The 12,894-nt window shown below is 40.6% G+C and overlaps 1 protein-coding gene across 1 annotated transcript; it reads left to right on the top strand.

Annotated features, from left to right (window-relative positions):
* The first annotated feature begins 666 nt into the window (after window positions 1-666).
* Window positions 667-2,094, top strand: LOC139740959 (N-acetyllactosaminide beta-1,6-N-acetylglucosaminyl-transferase-like). The gene has a single exon (XM_071651545.1). It carries the CDS (start codon window positions 667-669, stop codon window positions 2,092-2,094), a length of 1,428 nt encoding a protein of 475 aa, XP_071507646.1.
* The last annotated feature ends 10,800 nt before the right edge of the window (window positions 2,095-12,894 follow it).

The raw sequence follows: 12,894 nt of genomic DNA, 5'->3' as shown, positions 1-12,894 counted from the left end.
AAAATATCGGTATACTGATCCGATTGGTAAAACATTTCACTTTTGCGCCTTTAAATTACATTGTTGTTTTTATAACATGTTTTCCTAACAGTAAGCTAGAATTTTAAAGTCTGATGATGACCATTTTGATCAAAGGAGGTCGATCCGTGCACGTGTGGTTTTATTTCCCAGTGCGTAAATGTTGTATGTCGAGTAGTTTCCAAGATGAGAGCATCCATTGTATTGTCATGGATTATGTCTGTATTGATGTGAATTTGAGATGCATTGCAATGGTAAATCATCATTTGGTAGTTATTTCTTCTTGGCAAGATTACCATTGTATTTGAATTCGCACATTCTCCATGAACCCTCTCCCTACCTCTCCCTATGTGGTATAACTGTAAGCTGGAATCTAAATTGCAGGCATTGGATGCTTTTTTTTTTCTTCTATTGTGCAAGTCTCCGGCAGGCGTTATGGTTGCTGATGGGTAGTTTTTTAATGATATGCAGAAAATCAGACGACAGAAATATATAAATTGTTAGTAAATTTATCTACTTCAATTTCTTCTACAGACGGGTGATTGCTGTAGTATCTATGGCGTGCGTGGTTCAAGAAACCGACAAGATGACGTTAGATGAACACAGAAGGTGAAGTGCACGTGATTGAGATCACACTCCAAATTCATCATGTCGCGGGTGTGCTCAAAAAGGTTCTTGTGTTGGAGGTCTCCCGCGCTCAAAAGGGCATGCAGTCGCAAGAATCTCTTTCTCATCGCTGTCTGTGGCGTTGCACTTTACGCGCTGTTCTCGTCCAGCTCACCGCACGTAGGAACGAGTCAGTGGCTATATCCACAGAGAGGGGTCAACATCAGTCCCACCCTTCTCACAAGAACGTCTTCTGTGGCGAACGACTCGCTGACAAGGAACGGTACATTGCGAGCTGATGGACACACGGTTCAGAGTCAGGTGAATTCGAGTGGTAGCGTGACAAGCAATGGGACAAAGCTTTCAATAAATGCACCCATGACGTACCATAAGCATTTTGATGTCAACTGTGAGGGGATCATAAAAGGAGATCATCGGGCCATACAATCAGCGTCTGTGCGCTTGAAGACATTTCGATACCATATCCCAGACAACCAAGCGGTAAAAGAGTGGACCAATGACTGTGACCTCTACCGGAGGGCGCGAAAGTTCCCAACGTCACCCTTAAGTCTAGAAGAAGCCGATTTTCCAATTGCATACATAATCGTTACGCACACAGACTTGTCGCAGACAGAGCGCCTTCTGCGTGCAGTATATCAACCCCAGAACGTGTACTGCATCCACCCGGACAAGAAATCACCACCCCCATTCCAGGATGCCGTCCGCTCTTTGGCAGCTTGTTTCCCCAACGTTTTCATTGTTTCCAATCCCGTCGGAGTGAACTACGCGCACTCCAGTCGTCTTCAAGCCGACATCAATTGCATGGCAGACCTTCTAGAGCGAAAAGAATCATGGAAGTACGTTATTAATCTCTGCGGGCAGGACTTTCCGCTGAAGACAAACCTTGGAATTGTCCGCAAGTTGAAAGGACTCCGAGGGCGAAACGACATACCCGGTATTATCGCCCCAAAATGGTTCGACCACCGCACACGTGTCCATCACGAGTTCCGACAGGGTATGATGGTGAAGCTTCCGGACGTCGAAAAGCCACCGCCACCCCAAAACTTCACCTTCTACTTTGGCAACGCCTACTACGCCGCCACCAGGGGATATGTCCAGTACGTCATTCACAACAAAACGGCGATCGAGCTGCTACAGTACAGCGAGGATGCCTATAGTCCGGACGAACACTACTGGGTAACCCTCCATCGGATTCCGGGCGTTCCGGGTGGTGTTGTAGGATCGTCGTGGGAGAGCATCGTCCGTTTCGTCAAGTGGAAAGGCACTCCAAAGTTCCCGGAGTGCGTCGGGAAATACGTGAGAAATATCTGTATTTTCGGGGCTGGATACGTTCACCACCTCGCCTCGCAAGTGCATTTGTTCGCCAATAAGTTCCACATGTCCTACGATCCAATCGCGATGCAGTGTATGGAGAAGTTTTTGGAGGACCGCACGAACCATCCCTCCTGAGACAAGTAGGACGTTCCATCTTATAAGACGTTGGTAGATCCAGTGTCTTAATTCAACAAGGCATATAGGACGTTTGCAATACCTCAGAGTGGATAACCCTGAGGAGACTAAACATTTGATATCTTCGTCGAGGCCATGTACTTTATTTTGCCTTTTGTATTACTTTTGTCGTTGTCTATCACATACTTATTTGGATCGTCAAGTTGTCTCATAATAGGGAGCTTTAGATTTGCGGCGAGGACGTTTGAGACGACGCTTGAGCTGGACGTTCTCCTCTTTCCTGCGCTGTGTTGCAAAGTAGCTTTAGATTACGCCGAGACTCATCCTATAAAAAATCAAAATGACGCCCCCATATGATCGGTGCTTGAAGTGGCTCTCTACGTCGTGAATTGAGCGGATCGACGTAAAAATAGCACAGAACGCGTAGTGAAAGTTCAGACGACGCGAGCAGATTGACTTTGATATGCAATTCTGCGCTTGCTCAGAACAGTGTTTTTTCTCCTCTGAACGTCCCCGTCGCGAAACTCTAAAGCTCCCTAATATTGTACAATTCAAATAGAAAGACTGCAGCCACGTCCTTAAGCTGAACACCGCGAACGCGCCAGGTGTATCGTCACGCTATATCGTCACTCTATAGTAATCTACTCTGACTGCGAGTAAATCACTGTAAATCTAATTCAATAGCAAATAGATATTACTTCTCTCCATAAGTGCGTTGCGATAGTTGAACACAAACACACACACTCACACACACAAAATAGCACGTGGTATGGTATATGTTATATATACTTGTGTGTGTATTTATGTAAGATTAAATAAGAGAAAATTATTTTTTTAATTCTCTCATTGATTTAGATCAACTAAGGGACTGTTAAGCATTCTCCTCAGCCTGAACTGGACATTTATAGGTAGCGTGACGTAGCTCTGATTGTGACATTTGCTTAGTTTTTTACAAGGTCTTTAAACAATTGTTAAAAAGTGCAATTCATCGCCACATTTATATATCTATGTACATGTACAATGTATCTATCTATCCCTCTGTCTAACTGTCTATCTATCAACCCTACCTATAATCTATCTTTTTATCTATTATTCACAAAATCTTTTACCGGGGAGATTTCAGTTCAGTTCACATGACATCCAGCAGACGTTCTCTTTAACTTGACTTTAAAGGGAAACGGACCCAGGAATTCAAGAGGGCGCTATTGCAGGGACGCAACTGCCGACGGTTCTGAACTTTTGAATATTCCAAATAACGATTTGTGTAAGGTATTTCGAAAATAGTTGAAACAGTTTGTCGTTTGATTCAGACGTTGTTCCTACATAGCTGGTTCCGACTACCGTATCAAATATATCACTACATGCAACGGATCCTTGCTTGCTAGCTCGCTGGGGAAACTTGCGAGGAAACTTGCGAGGAAACTTGCGAGTAAATAAACAGTTAGTACCTGTCAGTCAGACAGGAACTAGCTTTTCATCGTTGATCTTCGTAATGAAGAAGGTGACGATCATTTCGCCTTCCACCGGCACTCTTTCGCATCCCGGGTCTGTGTATTTTTACCAACAACAATAACAGCGACAAACGAACAGAATTTGAAAAAAACTTTCATCAAAATTGGACACTTTTTTTTTTTTGCACATCTTCATGAAATCTTCAATGCTTCAAATGTTCTCACTATTGTAGTGTATCAATCACATGTATTCAAAGAGGCTGAGGGATGACGTCATCAACTCACAACTCGCACATTTTGTTTGTGTGCAGAACTATCAAAATCTCTGAAGGTCATCGTTGCAAGTTTATTGAAACACAAAAGATTTGACGCGAGTTTGGATTTTTTTAAAAAAAAACATTTTTAAATTAAGTGAAGGTATTTGTGAGGGTCAGTTGGGGGAGACATGTTTGACCTCGACATCATATTTTGCATTCGTGGTTGTTACTTGTTATTGTAATTACATGAAACTTTGAGGAAACCTCTACAACACTAATGTACGTCTGATTTCACTGTATTTATCATGACCAACTTAAAGGGATCGTACAGTTTTGGTTGAGACCTAATTTCAGGTTTCTAACATTTTTTGGTGAGATAATGAGAAACCTCCTATGAAATATGAAAGAGGATGTAATTCTATGAGGAATTCAACGTTTATTTGATGAAAATTGGTTTTGAAATGGCTGAGATATCCAAAAAAGAGCGATTCTTATAAAGTGTGGGACCCACACTTTATTACGATCGCTTTGTTTTACTTTGTTTTTGGATGTTTCATTCATTCCACACCCGATTTTCATCAAATAAACTTTGAATTCCTCTTAAAATGGTATGCTTTGTACTATATCATAAGTGTTTTCTTGGTATCTCGCAAAAAGTTAAAAGCCCAATTCTCATCTCCACCAATACTGTACTATCCCTTTAACTACATGTATCTGTGAAATGGGCTTATGGCAAATTCCATATCGGATTTGAGTTCCGGAGGTGAACCAATTATTATTATTTTTTTAAAATTTATTTATCATTTTTATTTCTTTCTCCTTTTTTTTTTTTTGGGGGGGGGGGGGGGGTGTCGGGGTCCAGTTTATACATCCACATGAATACAGCGTACATGTATATTCTAATATTATGTCATATAACTGCAACTTCCTTGAATATCCTGCTAAAATGCACCCTTACCTGCTTAGCAATTGACTTTATCGTGATTATCCATTGAAATTTGAAGAAGCAGTTCTCCATCTTGCGGGATTTGCTCGCTTCAAGTCAAAAGGAATATGGCTCTTTGTCATATTGCAATATACAAATGTTACATGTACAGTTGTACAAGGGTGAGTGACTGCTAAGTTTATATGTTGTTGTTTTGTATGTTTTGTTGTTTTTTGCTACCATCTTCAGCAGTAAGAGTTTTCATTTTCAAGACGTGTACTGTATAAGCTGTTATTTTTGCGAGGGTTTAATTTCTTTGATTTCATAAATCACAGTTGAACAACGAATTTAATAACATGCAAAATGTCGCCATGCACTAGCAAGGGTAATAGTGCATTTACAATAGCATTGTCGTCACTTCTTGAAAACAACATCTCGCAAAAATGTCTGTGACCTCATTTGCGAAAATATCTGTATGTGAAAATAACAGCTTAAACAACAGTAATAGACATATTTTCAATCCCAGTACTACTTTGACCATTTCTGACAATGCCTTAACATCACACTGAATAAAAAGACCTTTTCATAGAGTGTTATGTTTCATACATGTATCTTTATTTCAGCCTTTCACCCATCATGTTAAGTACATTTCATGATATAGAATCCTGGTAAAACAATTTTCAATTTTTCAATAAAACCGTCTATGTGTATATCAACTAATTTTCTCCAGATCATACGGACATCGATACATACAATACTTGTAAATACATAAATCTGTGAGCTGTGAACACCACAGTAGTTTAAAAACTACCCATACTCTCTGTTTGTGTTCGAATACATTGGTCAGTGTGGCACATAATACACATTGGAGCAGCTATAGTGTGATGAATGCTGAAAAGACAGCTTTGAGAAAATGGGTCGATACGTGATCTGTATCTTAGCCAGTTTGTAAAACCGGCAAACTGAGGCTGGCTTTACCCACCATCCAACAGTGCATACTGCGCACTTTGATTTATTGAGTCAAATGACAGGATGTCTTTCCTTATTCACTGTGCTTCAAAATTTGAAATACAAAATGAACCCTCTGAAAGTATAAGACACAGCATTTATCTAAAAACAAGGAGAAACATTTGAATTTCAGAGCCATGATTCCTTTCCCAGTAATATAAAATACATTCTATATAGCACCAGAAAATTTCTCATGTTTGTTACCTGTATTGAAACAAGGTGCTGTTTAAAGCATCTTCTTTCATTCTAATTTCATGATAACATTTACAAACTGATTATTTAACGGTACAAAGGAAGATGTACATTAGTAAAATTTCCGCGTAGCTCACATATCTCAACACTCTATACTCTGTTCATTGTTTGGCAGTTAAAACAACAACAAAATTCACACCTTTAGTGTACCATTGCATTGCTATCATTTCTTTTGAGATCATATGAAACATGATGTATAAACGGGTATTTTGACAATTACAGTACAAACCCTATTTATGGAATGCAAAACGTAGCAGATTCATTCCTTATTCCTTACTCCATGTCACACTGTCAGGATTTACACCACTGATTATTCTACCATCTCAGACCCTGGCCTAAACTAGTATATCAATGAGTGGTAAAGATTTTGAAGAAGAGACACAATATGTGTAATTCAATGAAGAGTGATAAAATATTACAGAAGGCAAAAAAAAAAATTACATTGAAAAAATACATTGAAAGAAATTCTTGCCATAAATACTCAAATATGCTAGATCAGCAAGAAATTGCAAGAAGTTGTTTGCACATGAGTGTGTTTCCACAGGGTGAGAGAGAGAGAGAGAGAACAACAACAAATGTGTCACATTTTGTGCCTCATAAGAAAAGCTTGTGATATTAGTTTTCACGTCAGGCCTCCAGTGTTCCAAATTCATGTCTTTTTAAGTTCATGAAAAAAGAATTTTCTTTTATTCAATTTTTTTTCCAGGCAGTCTGAAACTTAGTTTATATAGCTTCCTCTGCCACCATACATACAACTGTAATTTGCTAATTTTGAGTCCTGCATTATATACATGGGGAGACAGATCCCTCGAACTCATTCTTTTATAACATATCTTGTAAGGGAGTACCCCAGTGGGTAGCATCATGGAGGATCAAGACCTTGAGTTTCAACTGGCTATGTAAGTCAATAATGATCTGATTTCTAAGGATGAATAAAAGAATTCCACTGGTGCATTTGTGCCTTCGATGATCAGGGTTTGAATGCCCCCATCTTTCAGAGCAATCTGAAGATCCTTTTTGAAATCTGACACAATGTTGAGTATATTCTGCTTTAATGATACACTGTACCATAAAACAATAGTCGATCCCATCCAGAACTAAGTATGTGCAAAAGAATAAATCAGAGCTGTCTGTGTCTGAAAGTGATCAAAACCATACCCTCCTGGAAATCATGGCAGTATCAAACATAGGTTCAAATGAAATATAAAGACCTACAAGACTCGCTTTCTTGAACCTCCCTGCAGAGGCAGATCCAGGCAGGGGTGCACTGGGCGCACTCCCCTCCCCCCCCCCCCCTTTAAAATTGGGGGTGGGGTGCGTGCGTCCCCCTTTAATTTCGTAAAGGTGCCTCCCCTTTACAGAATTCCTGGATCCGCCCCTGTCCTTGGTAGCACTCCAAATAGGTAGCACTTCAAATAGGCTCACATTCTTGTAGCCTTTGCTATTCTCTCCAACTCATTTACATACACTTAAATAACTATCCGTTATCCCAGAATATACAGATCATTTTGCTCTTGACAAGGGTTGACACATCGAAGATTGCAGCATCTTAAAAAAACAAAACAAAACAAAAGAGCATACCTAGTACTCCTGAGCACTGTGGCCAGCTAAATATTCTTCAAATGCAACCTGATGTCAGTACAATGTACTTTTTTTACAAATAAATGAAAGCCCTTACTGCCACACGACATATCAGGCAGGAAAAGAAAAACTACTAGGGTGTACATTGGCACTGAAAGTCCTAGTCCTGGCAACAAACACCTAAACATCTTTCTTTTCTCTCTCAGTCTAGACTCAGATATGAGACTAGACAGTTAAAATGTCAGACATTCCTGAGTCATTGTTATCAACATGAGGGTTGTCACACTTCTAAAAATTACTTTAGCAAACAAATGATCAAAATGAGCAATTATATAAGTTACAATGAGTTTTCATAACATGATTTGATGTCATATACATGTAACCATCTAAATGTATACAATCTCTGTACACACTGGCTCCTGATTGATAAATTTCCAGCCAAATTACTGGAATGCCAAGCCTCAATTGGCAGGAATTATACAATATAAACAGGTGTTGGTAATACGAGGTACAACAAGCGAGTTTTCAAGAAGTGCCATCAAACCATTTCAAGTTTGGGAAGCCTGTCTTCATCATGTTACACACATGCTACACTGTTCCGCCGTACCAGGTATTTAGGCTCAAGAATACACTACTACACTAACTCTTCATCTACCTTTCAGCTAGAACTTCTTCAAGTTTACACTGAATACAACTGCACTTCAAAAGATTCATGGTGCTACTTCTCCGCCTTTCAGTCTTTCTCCGCCCAGTCTGGGGATATTGAGACCAACCCAGGTCCTGACAAAGACCGTGGTGCGAAAAGGAAAACAATCTCTGGTCTGCTGTTCAATGCCCGCTCTGTTCGACACAAAATGCCAGATCTGCTAGCTCATATGGCTACAAACCCGGTTGATATATTGTCTGTTTGCGAAAGTTGGCTCAACATCACATGCGATACAATTGAACTAGGTTTTCCTGACAACTACGTGATCTTTCGAAGGGACAGGGAAGACGTCCCAGTTATGCACGGCAAAGGTGGAGGTGGTGTTCTCACGGCTGTTAATGCAACACTCTGTCCACGTCGCCTGAACATGTTGGAACACCCAAACCTCGAAATGACCTGTGTCGAGATTGTCATTGGTAACTCAAAGTGGCTCTTGGTGTCCATGTATCGTCCACCAAATGCAGCAGCTGATACATGGGAAGCTTTGCAAGAATGCATTGACAATGTCCAAAGAGTATCGTCAGATTTCTCAGGTATCCTACTTGTTGGTGACCTTAATGTGGATTTGCTGAATCGACACTCACCTGATTCCACTCGTCTGCTGTCCATACTTAACACAATGGATGCTTCTCAACTCGTTAGTTCTATTACTCGGCCTTCACGCGACGATCCTATGTCTGGAACGTTAATTGATCATCTCTTTACCAACCGCCCTGATGTCTTTCTGCAAGCAGATGTATGTCCAAATCCGGTTCCGAGTGACCATCATGGTGTCTTCTTTGAAATAAAGTCTACAAAGATGTTTTCGACTAATCCTGTAATTCGTGAGTTCATGCTTTTCAACAAAGGGGACTTTTCTCATCTAAATCGCCTACTGCAGCTCGTCCCATGGAGTCTATATCTGGACCCTGATGACACCAATGCATCCTGGGAAGGATTTTTAGACATCTTTGACGCCGCTGTTAGGGATGCAATTCCCAGAACCAAGAAACGCTCTACCAGATTCAGACCTTGGATTACTAGAGAGATCAAACATATGATCAACAGGAAACGCAAGCTGTTCAGAAGAGCTAGGAGGACTGAGCTCTCGAGTGACTGGTCTGCGTTTCGTGCAATTCGCAACCAGGTGAAATACCACACCAGAGCGTCGTATTGGCACTACGTCAACAATATGTTCTCTCTCCCTGACAACCGTAAACGGTTCTTTGCATTTGTCAGGGAAAGGAAAAGACACTCTCCTCCTCCGGTTCTTGTAGTTGACGACCATGTGATCAGGAACCCAGCTGATATTGCAAATGGGTATCTTGCCACTTTTCAAAGATACTTTACTGGAGGCCAAGAGGTACCCGCTGAACCTCCAAAGTGCCAGTTTCCCATAAGTTCCATGGAATCACTTGACATATCTGTAGCGGATGTCTACCGGAAACTGCTCACTCTCAAAGCCAAAAAAGTTCCAGGGCCTGATAGGCTCTCGCCAGTCCTACTCAAGGAAACAGCTCCAGTATCAGCTCATATTTTGCAGCGGATCTTCTCCATTTCTCTTTCGACTGGTTCTGTTCCAACATCCTGGAAGCGATCAAATATCATACCAGTGTTTAAGACAGGCAACAAATCTGACCCGTCCAACTATCGACCGGTTGCTCTTACCTCAATAGCTAGTAAGATCATGGAGTCCTTGGTGGCCAGAGCTATAGAGGACCATCTCGCTTTAAACTGTCCGATTACAACTGTCCAACACGGATTCAGGAGGGGGAAATCGTGTGTTACCCAATTACTGCACTTGACGAACGACTGGCTTCACTCTTTGGAGGGCCCACATGCCTCACCTGTAGATGTTCTGTTCCTCGATTTTTCCCGTGCTTTTGACAAAATGCCTCACGATATTCTCTTACATAAGCTCTCCACTCAGTACAATATCACCGGAAAGCTCTGGCACTGGACAAAAGATTTCCTCTGCAGACGTGAGCTGCGAGTTTTGTATAGAGGTGTCCACTCTGACTGGTCTCCTGTACCGTCCGGGATCCCCCAAGGAAGTGTTATTGGGCCCCTGTTTTTCAACATGTTCATTAACGATCTTCCTGCCATTGCTTCATCAAAAGTTGCCCTCTTCGCCGATGATACGGTGTTATATCGACCAATTCAATCTGCCAGGGATGTCGAGGATCTGCAACTTGACCTGAATGACGTGTCATGCTGGTGTACCCGCAACCGTATGGAAATCAATGTCAAGAAAACAAAAGTCATGCGAATCGCTGGAGCAAGGAAAACGAATGTTGCCTTACCTTCGTATTTCATACAGGGAGTCCCAATCGATGTTGCTTCTGAAGTTAAATATCTTGGTGTGGTGATCAATCATAGGTTGTCGTGGGAAAGCCATGTTAATTACATAATTTCTCGCGCCAATAGATTGTTGGGCCTGATTAATTCCATGTCTTCCGGCCTTACATCATCAGCCAGTTTTACCCTGTACAAATCGCTCGTTCTGCCAATCTTGGAGTATGGCTTACCTGCATGGATGCCCTACAATCGGAACTTGTGTGACCGACTTGAGGGCGTCCAGCGCCGTGCAACCCGAATGATTCTGAAGCAGCGTAGACAACAAATGCCTTACCCTGAGCGTCTACGTACCTTGAACTGGTCCACATTGGAGTCCCGCCGCACATACCTCCTACTGAGCTTCATCGCCAAAGCCTTGCATCGTTTCATATTGTGTGACGACATCGTGTCTACCATTAAAGTTGTTACTCGACGCCCATATGATGTACGTTTCCAGCATCTGAAAGCTCGCACACAAAGACTTTCAAAGACAGCCATGCACCTTTTTCCCATTTTATGGGATCAGCTGCCCACGGACTTGCGCACAGATTTTGTGCTTGTGAACTTTCCAAACTGGCAACAAAGACTGAAATCACATGTCTCTTCCTTTGATTAGACTATAATATTTGTATATCTAAGTATGTATTTTTTGTTTGTTTGTAAGGTATCAAATATGGCTCATGTTACCACATCGTGACTATACTATTTGCCTGTACAAAATTGATCTTTCGTCATTGTTACAAAATGTGTAGCCATGTTAACAGCATGTTTTGAATGAAAATCATAATGTTATTGTGAATTTATTTAACTCCCTCAGCATTTGAGCAATTTCATTTAAATTTTGGCACATGTGACAGCTATGAAATATATTGTGTAGTTGTGCAAATTTCATTTTCCCCCATATCTTTTATCTTCATATCAAACATTGTGTTGCCATGGTAACAACATTCCTTAATGAAAATCATTGTTTATTTCAATACCTTACTCGGGTTATGAGCACTTGAATTGAGATAATACATGGCACACGTGACTACATGCTTTATTAGTGAGCAGAGTGTACATTTTGTTCAATGTTGAGCGATACATTGCCATGGTATTCTTTTTTTTTCTCCAATAGAAAACATGCAGATGATCATTACTGGTTGAGCTGTCTCCATGGGTGTTGGGTAGGGGTGTTACTCACGTTGAGAGATAGTTTTAGTTATCTATGAATTTATTATTTTTCTCTCTATCTTTCGCTCTTTCTCTCTCTCTCTCTCTCTCTCTCGCAGTTCTGTTTTGATATCTGTCCAAATATAATGAAGTTAAAATGAAATGTTGTAAGGGAATATAGTTTACATGGAAATTTCAAATTCATACATTGTTCATTAACTGTATGCATTTTCACACGCAGTATAGGTTTTGATGTCGGTAGTCATTTAAGAGCTGACATACATATATGCAATGTATAATTTTTTTTTTCTTAGTAGTATTTTATTTAGAAAATGACCTCTGATATCTGAATGGAATAAGAAAGATTGGTAGGTTCACATATCTCAAATTGACACTTACAAAGAAACAGTTGTTTTGTTTTTGTTTTTTATGTATGCCTGTTAATGAAATTTGTATTTTTTATATTGTAAACTGACTGTTTTGAGTGCACCAGGTGGGTTGGGGAGGATGGCCTGAGGGCCTAAGTCATTTAGTTGGCTCTTTCCAGACCCGGGCTACCCAACCTGGTGCCCCCTTACCACTCCAATGTACAATTTTCTGATTTCGAAAAATGTATTTGTGATTGAAAGCCAAATAAAATAATAATAATAATAATAATAACAAAATTTCATGGTTGATTGCAAATGAAATCGGCAGCAAAAATCTAGCATTTCATGATATGCTGCTGATACTCACCAAGGTGCATTCAACATTCTTTTCTTTCCTTCATACTGTGCAACAGGGCCATGAACAAAGCTACAGACAGCTTGTCAAGGCACCACTACAGAGTTTAAGTCAGCATTTGCCTCACATAGTAAGACCACATTACAGAGAAAACAGTATGTGTACATGTCACACCTAGACAAACATGGTACATGTACACCTAAAACCAGACTTCACTCCTTACCTGTAGTGACTTCCTAAATGGCCACATAAATGAGTGAGGGTGACATTATACATGCATACATTTCAACCCTTTGACTCACACTTATTCATGTCAAAAGCAGAGACACAAACACACACACACACACACTGACACAAAGTCAAATATTTCAAGTAACAAACTTCCTCTCTTAATATGATTTCAACAAAATTTTCCCTTGTGTACCAACC

Source organism: Diadema antillarum, unplaced genomic scaffold (assembly GCF_040938485.1).
Source record: "Diadema antillarum isolate AM-2024a unplaced genomic scaffold, OU_Dant_1.0 seq00000891_RagTag, whole genome shotgun sequence".
Taxonomy (NCBI): Eukaryota; Metazoa; Echinodermata; class Echinoidea; order Diadematoida; family Diadematidae; genus Diadema; species Diadema antillarum.
Note: the sequence above shows the minus strand (reverse complement) of the source record. Positions and strands in the feature narration are given on the sequence as shown.

What these genes read in the sequence shown, in the direction of transcription:
- LOC139740959 (XM_071651545.1), top strand. Translation starts at nt 667, where the DNA reads ATGTCGCGGGTGTGCTCAAAAAGGTTCTTGTGTTGGAGGTCTCCCGCG.